General features: G+C 37.6%; 1 protein-coding gene across 3 annotated transcripts in view; it reads right to left on the bottom strand.

Annotated features, from left to right (window-relative positions):
• Window positions 1–2,132: 2,132 nt before the first annotated feature.
• The window catches only part of CHM (CHM Rab escort protein), a 227,111-nt gene continuing 220,956 nt past the window's right edge, over window positions 2,133–8,287 (bottom strand). For all 3 annotated transcript variants that reach the window (XM_059384576.1, XM_059384577.1, XM_059384578.1), the window contains one exon: window positions 2,133–2,883. In XM_059384576.1, coding sequence (XP_059240559.1) covers window positions 2,692–2,883 — 192 coding nt within the window. In that variant the 3' untranslated portion in view covers window positions 2,133–2,691. The remainder of the gene's footprint in view (window positions 2,884–8,287) is intronic.

Raw genomic sequence — 8,287 nt, 5'->3', positions numbered from 1 at the left:
ACTAATCATATTCAGGAGCTTTTAAACACTTAAATAGTATTTAATAAATAATGTGGAAGAGAGATGATGATGCTGGCTAATGGATAAATTACAGTACAATATGGGTTGAGTCATGAGACCACAGAGCATTTCCTTCCTTGTCTATATATAGATAGCTGCAGTAAAGCTATCATAGTCTTTTCTAGTTACTAGTCTGGGCCTACACTGATTGGTTGCTTACAAATGTGTATGCTGCATTCAATAGGCCTTAACTCTTATGACTATAACAAAGTACAATATTTTAATTGGTGCAACTTATTGCAATTGTATTAGGACTCAGTACTTTCATATAGTGGCACCTTTTATATTGCTTGTATTGAGGGGCAGGGCCAATACCTGATGCTTCTAGGTATGTACTGTACATTTAGGACATGGCATAGTTGAATTTCAGGAAACATGATTTGATTTAGGAAAGATCTGAATCTATAAAACAAAGTGAATTATAATGTGATTCTACTATTCCTGATTTGTAGGACATTACAGAAGGGGGAAGGAGAGGAAGAGAGAGGGCCAAAGTGGTAGGAGATAGGGTATACAATGGGAAGAGAAGTTAGGAGCAGCCTGAGAGGCTGGGAAAGTTTTCCTTCCATCCAGATTTAGTTATATCCACAGGGGATTGGAAAGGTGAGGCAAGAGCTACCTGCCTTGGTTCTTTCCAACTTCTATGAATCTATGACCTGACAGAGCCAGCTTCCTTTAAGATTGTCTCTGAAATCTGGAGAAGTCATAGCCTCATTGCAACTACGTGCTTTCTACTGTAGCAGTGGCTCTCTCTGATTGGTAATGTAGGCCAGAATGCACAACAAACTTTTTACATATTTAATTATTGAAATAAATCCAAACTATTGCTCAAATTGAACAAACCATCAGAACTTGGCATCTGGAAAAATTTTAACAGTCACTGTCACTGTAACTAGATTTGCCGGCTATGTATAGCCCTAACATTTTTGTGTTAAGTGTATTAGGGTTTACCAACTGTCATATTGTATTCAGAGTCCTTAGTGGTTCAGGTTTACCTAGCAGAAAAGGAATATGAAGAATTTATAGCGTGCTTTCCTTTTTAAGATTCAAAACCACAATTCCATGTTACTATGTTTACTAGTCTATAAGACTACAAAATACTAATTTAGGAAACAGGTCTTTTTTTAAAAGCTTAGTTGCAATAAAAACATTGTGATCTTTTGTGTTGGGGGACTGAGAGCAAGCAATTATTTGCTGCATGAGATTTTTGATATTGACCTCCAAATCAAGGGGAAAACAACTTTTTCCCCCTAGAAATACCATTCTAAGGATTGCACTGCTTTTATCTTCAAAATTATTCTCTTACAGTAGGCAACGTGTAACAATTTCTACCTTACATATGGAGAAAGTGAGGGATATAAGTTAAACAATTTGTCTAATATCATTAGGATAGTTAGGACTAAATTGGATCCATATACAATTAGGCTTTAGTTACCTGACTAAGCAGAATTTCTGCATACTAATGAGCATATCCAAATTTTTCCTTCCATTTCTTCAGTCCTAAAATGCTTTCCTAGTGTGTAAATGAGTCACATTAAAAATATCACTAACAAGGGCGCCTGGGTGGCTCAGTGGGTTAAAGCCTCTGCCTTTGGCTCAGGTCATGATCCCAGGGTCCTGGGATCGAGCCCCGCATTGGGCTCTCTGTTCAGCAGGGAGCCTGCTTCCTCCTCTCTCTGTCTGCCTCTCTGCCTTCTTGTGATCTCTGTCTGTCAAATAAATAAATAAATAAATAAAATATCACTAACATTAAAAAATGTTGAGTAATGGACTCATGATTTATAAAAATGTATACTTTAATCCTGGCCTTTTCAATAATTCTCAAGATAGGAAAAAAACCAAACAAACCTTTTCCAAACACAGGCTCCTGCCTAGATCACGATACTTAAGCTTTCCTCCACTATTTACATGTGCTTTTATCACTGGTGTCATCATGCCCATACCCATAAAGAAAACAGAATCAAAATAATAAAAAAAATATTTTTTTTCTTTTTCTACTATTATTTTTATAGATTTTATAGATTTTTTATTTTATTAATTTTTTATTATTAAATTAATTTAGCCAGCATATGTTGCATCATTAGGTTTTTTTTTTAATTAATTTTTTTATTTTTTATAAACATATATTTTTACCCCCAGGGGACTAGAGCGTATCATGCTTAGCGAAATAAGTCAAGCAGAGAAAGACAACTATCGTATGATCTCCCTGATATGAGAAAAAAATATTTTTTATAGGGAATAGGTGACCCGATTTTGAAGATGTGGCTTTCAAACAAAGATCCAAAGCGGTAAGAAAAAGCTTTCTGAATATGACAGAATTATTAACAATGCATAGGTACACTTTCATATCCATAGCTACCATACCCCTGGGAGCCAATCCATTTATATTTATCTGCTAATTCTACCGGTTTGGTATCTTAAAGCTGGCAAGCCAATGTGCTTTTTAAGTGTTTTGTGTTCTTACAATGTCCTCTTTAAGGAAAATCCCCTTTTGGATTTCTATGACCTGCTTCTCTTGGTAATTATGTATGTCAACTGGCTGCTATTTTCTAACATTTTTCAGTTCTTCCATGAAGACCCTGAGGCCAGGAGGAATTTCCAAAGTGGGGTATTCAATTTGTTGTATATCCATTATCGAGAGTCCTCCTCTGGATTTCCCAGGCTTGTGCTTTCCTTGGGAGTCTCTGAGTTAGCTTCTGGTATGACACTGAATTCAGAAGCCTCCGGTTGTAAACTGTCCCCATCAATGATAATGTCTTCAGGATTTGGTGGAGGTGGACAGAAGTCTTCGTTGGGGCAGATTAGCTGGAAAAGTGTTTCAGCCTGGCAAGGGAAGAAAGGACACAATAGTTTCTGGATATCAGCTTAAAATGTATATGCCTTTCTGAAATAATTTAAGAAAATGAAGTATCACCCTTGAAAATTTATTTTAAGTTATAGAACTTTATCAAGTATACATGACCTTCTAAAAATCTGCTTTCAGAATCCCATGACCTCTCCAATTCTATGCATGCATTCAGGCCCACCCCCAAATATATCAGTACTTGCTCATATTATCAAGTGTTAGATAGCTGAGAATTTAAGGACATTCATTCTACAATGTCTGCAGAAATGTAATTTCCCTTAATATTCTTTATGTAAATTCCCAATAGAGCCTATCTGTGATAGCTATACAATCAAACTTAGCATGTAATATTTTCAACAAGTCATTATTAAAAATCAAGAAAATTCTTCACTATTTGTTCAACTATTTGCTTTTCTGGTATAATTTAACTCCCTCCGGGCTTCATGGAGTATAACATGGTGTTCAAGATCATGTACTCTGAATAGGTGGCCATGTGCAAATTCTGGCTCTGCCACATAGTAGCAATACAGTTTGGGGGAATGCTTAATCAACTTCTGAGCCTTGCTTTCCTTGCCTATGAAATGGCAGAGACCAAGCCTCTATATATGGTAGCTGTTATCACCATAATAATAATCTAAGTTAAAAGGTCAAGATTTTATCTTATTTTCAAAGATTTTATTTATTTGAGAGACAGAGAGCATACACATGTGAGTGTGAGCAGTGGGCGGGGGGGGAGGCAGGCGGGAGCTGGAAGAGAATCTCCAGCAGACTCCACCAACACTGGCTGATGTCAGCCTATGTAGGGGCTGGATCTCATGGACCTGAGTTGAAACCAAGAGTCAAAGGCTTAACCAACTGACCCATCCAGGAGCCCCCAAATGTCAAGATCTAAGATGAGTTTAGTCTGGCAGGGTAAGAGAGTAAGAAACTGAATGTGATTTTAATGAACAACACACACACGCGCATGCGCATGAAAGCAAATGTGACAAGAAACATTGATATTCTATTCTAAACATATCCTTACTTTTATTTAGATGAATACAGTTCATTGTTAGATAACGGGTCCCTGCTACACTAGGGAGCTTGTACTCTCTCCTATGGTAAACAGAAGTCATTTAAAGAATTAAAGTATATGCTTATTTTAAAGGCAACAATGGTTTTCTGTACCACTTTAATCCTTCTTCCTAACGTGCACATGAAGTCATCCCTCAGGCCAGGATTTTACAACTATGGTCCACAGACCAAATCCAGCCTGCTATTCTTATAAAAAAATGTTTTACTGGAGCACAGCTACTCTTACTCATTTATCTATTTTCTGTGGGTACTTCTGCACTGTAATGGCAGGGTTGAGTAGCTGCAGAAGAGACAAAAGGGGCTGTAAAATCTAAACTACTTACCATCTGGCCATTTGCAGTTGGTAGACTCAGGTGGTTTGGTCCATCAGATGATTAAAAGTGACATTTCTTGGGAATGGGTGGAGGAATACTAAACAGAAACTTTTGACCTTTGATATGAAATTGAAAGGAGGGATAGAGAGAAAAATACTTTCCTTCTTTAGTATAATTCAAGGGTATACTTTTTTGGACATGCCATTTTACTGTGACTATTTTTAAACTAAATACTTGAGATGCCTGCTTTACTCTCCACCCCAGGAACTCACTACAGGTCTTTGCTGGAGACACAGCTCCTAGAAGCAGGAGGAACGAGGTCAGAACCTCTATCTCATCCTTTAATTCCTCCTTTTGTCATTTACCTCAACCTTGTCTACCTATAGAAGTTCTCCCTCCCTCTTAATTCCTTTCACACTCTCCATGCAATCAACGGCCAAATCCTGACAATTTTATCTATTGGTTCTTGACTCCATTTTTTTTCCATCCCTATAGATATAGCCCAGGCATACATCGTTCTTCCCTTAGACAACTGCAGCATCTCAGAACTGGTCACCCTGTATCTAGGGTTCCCCCATGCAATCCATTTCCATGATGCTTTGGGGGGGGTCTATGGAAATAAAATACTGGTTATGCCATTTTCTGGTTTAAAACTCTTCAGTGACTCCCCATTTCTTTCTTTCTTTTTTTTTTTTTTAAAGATTTTATTTATTTATTTGACAGAGAGAGACCAAGCAGGCAGAGAGAGAGAGGAGGAAGCAGGCTCCCCGCTAAGCAGAGAGCTCGATGTGGGACTTCATCCCAGGACCCTGAGATCATGACCCAAGCCGAAGGCAGAGGCTTTAACCCACTGAGCCACCCAGGCGCCCCCCAACTCCCCATTTCTTAAAAGGCTAAAAATCCAAGATCTTTGCTATGGCATACAAAACCCTACAGGCCTATTCCTCTGGCCTTTTCATTTACCCCATCCCATGTTCACCTTTTCAGACTTTTGCTTCACTAATAATTACTTATGTACACTTTGTTAAACATACTAGGACGTTTCTATTATGGATTGGTGCAGATGCTGGAATGTTTCAATTATCTTCCATTTGTATGAGGAACTGCTGCTACTCATCTTTTATATCCCTCTCTGCAAAGTTCTTTGACTCCTAAAAAGAGCTCATGACTCCTCTGTATTATTTTTGAACTTTGGATATTATTCTATTATTGCATATACTGTACTGTACTGTACTGTTGTTTGTTTATATGTTCTTTTCCTTTACATTCCTCCAGGGATGACAAGAACTGGATTTTAATCAACTCTGGATCCTTAGTTCCTAGTGTGGAGTAGTATCCATCCCAGTGTACATTTTTAAAAAAATGACCTAGGGGTGCCTGGGTGGCTCAGTGGGTTAAAGCCTCTGCCTTCAGCTCAGGTCCATGATCCCAGGGTCCTGGGATTGAGCCCTGCATCGCATTGGGGCTCTCTGCTCAGCAGGAAGCCTGCTTCCCTTCCTCTCTCTCTCTGCCTGCCTCTCTGCTTGCTTGTGATCTCTGTCAAATAAATTAATAAAATCTTAAAAAAAAATAAAAATAAAAATTTAAAAATGAACTAAAGAACTTCTAAAACTGTATATTATAGAAATGTTGAATATAAATATAATAATTATTATTAATACTACTAATTTACTTTTATTCTAGTTTCTCTGTGTCTCACACCTTGTCTCCTTTTTGTTACCTACCTGTAGGATACATTTTCTCCTGTACCTCAGTCCCTGTGGCTGGATTCCACACTTTTGTTTCCATATATCCTTGTCACAATCTGCCTCTAAGGACTGCTAACCAATTGCAGGCTGCTGTACGACCCTTATATGTTTTCTACCTGCTTGTAGGTACTCTCATCATCAGCCTATCTGCCACTGGCCCTCACTGATGCCAATTTCCTAGAGCCAGTCTCCAGCCCTCCCCATCTCCTCTCCCTAACTGCTGGAACCTTTTAGGGTAAATGGCCATGCTCTGGAAGGTCTATCTAATACTTCTTGGTCTGCTGCATTTCATTTGTCAACGAAGCCTCAACTGCAAGAGTTGTTGCAAATACAGGTTAGTTTAGAGTAGTTGTTAACTATTAATCCTTTTTGTCCCCCACTTCTTCTTTTTTTTTTTTTTTAGAGAGAGAGAGAGAACATGAGCAAGAAGAAGTGGTAGAGTGAGAGGTAGAAAATCTCAAGCAGGCTTCATGACCAGCATGGAGCATGACTGAGATCATGCCTGAGCTGAAATCAAGAGTCAGATGCACAACTGACTGAACCACCCAGACACCCCAATCCTTCTCGCCTTTTTAAGCCATAAGGCAGCTTAAAGAGTAGAGAGTTTCAGGTGGATAAAAAAATTAAAAAGGAATAATTTTATTGTGACTTGGTTTTTTTCATATTGGTAAGTATAGAGAGAACATACTGAGTTACTGAAGACATTCCTATGTTTATTTAACATACATCTAGACAAAACAAAACGATATTTTGTCAATCTAGAAGTTTGATATATTTAGGAAGTATTCACATTAACAAGATGAAAGTAGCACAGCACACTAGGTCAATATAAAAGCACTGGGGTCCAACAGACCCAAATTTAAGTTCTGGCTCACAAATTTACCAGATCTGTGATCTTTGGACAAGTTATTTAGCCTTCTGGGGTCTTAGTTTCTGCATCTGTAAAATGGGCATGTCACGGATACTTACCTCATAGAGTTGTGAGGACCAAATGAAATAATATATATGTGATACTTGTGATATTGTCTGGTACACAGAAAATGCTCAGTGAATGTTAGGGGTAGAAAATGTGATACCTAAAATTTCCCTCTTCCTCAATGGCATGGAGATGGAGAAAATGAATGATATTGCAATATGTGTGCAATGTGATGGGCCATATGATCTATAAAACTAGTCTTCAACTTATAAATTCTGTTATAAAGTTATAAACAAAAAGTTATAAACAAATTGCTAATATGCCATAAAGACAATATTCTAAATGGTGGTTAAGCTCCTCACATCAGCCAATTTAAACCATTTTAACCTGGAATATAATACAAAGGGTACATTACTGTATACTTATTGTTCTTATAGTAGTGGCACCTCCTAGGAGACACGGGCTCCTGAAGGAGGAGTGAGCTATCAATCATCTTGGGAGTGCAGAACTATAAACTGTCTGTTCATCAGTATGCGTGGGTAAATGAGACACTATCTGTATTAAGATGTATCATATGTCAGTTTCAGAAAGAAAAAAAAAATACCTGAAGTAACAAACTATAAAAACTAGCAAGACACAGAATCACAGTTATCACTTAGGTTACTTATGCTAGCACCATTGTGGTGATAATAGAGAATGTCTTGGTGTACTCCTCCTGCAAACAACTTTAACTTGTAGTAAACACAGAGCACTTTATATTTATAGTAAGTTTTCAAATCATACATAGTTCCATATGAACACAAGGGAGACAGGTCTATGTTATTCAACATCTATACATTAGGGAGCCTGGGTGTTTCAGTGGGTTAAGCCTCTGCCTTTGGCTCAGGTCATGATCTCAGGGTCCTGGAATCAAGCCCCGTGTCGGGCTCTCTGCTCAGTGGGGAGCCTGTTTCCCCCCACCCCATCTCTCTCTGCCTGCCTCTCTGCCTACTTGTGATCTCTTTCTTTGTCAAATAAATAAATAAAATATATTTTCTTAAAATCTATACATTTACAATAGGAAAAGCAGATGCAAACTTGCTAACTGATAAAATAAAAGCATTTGTTTAAAAAAAAGTCTCCAGGTGCTTATGTTTGCTATACAAAGCCTATGTGATGTTCTAAGAGCTTTTGTAGACAATTTGGAAAACAGAAGTTATCAACTAGGCTGAACATAGGATGGACTATTGGAATTAGAAAAAAGCTTATTTAAATACACTGGCTATTTGTTTTTTTTTTTTTTTTTTTTTTTAAACAGTAGTGTTTTTATTTTTTATTTATTTTTTTTTAA

Source organism: Mustela nigripes, chromosome X (genome assembly GCF_022355385.1).
Source record: "Mustela nigripes isolate SB6536 chromosome X, MUSNIG.SB6536, whole genome shotgun sequence".
NCBI classification, from domain to species: Eukaryota; Metazoa; Chordata; class Mammalia; order Carnivora; family Mustelidae; genus Mustela; species Mustela nigripes.
This window is presented reverse-complemented; position numbering and strand designations above follow the sequence as displayed.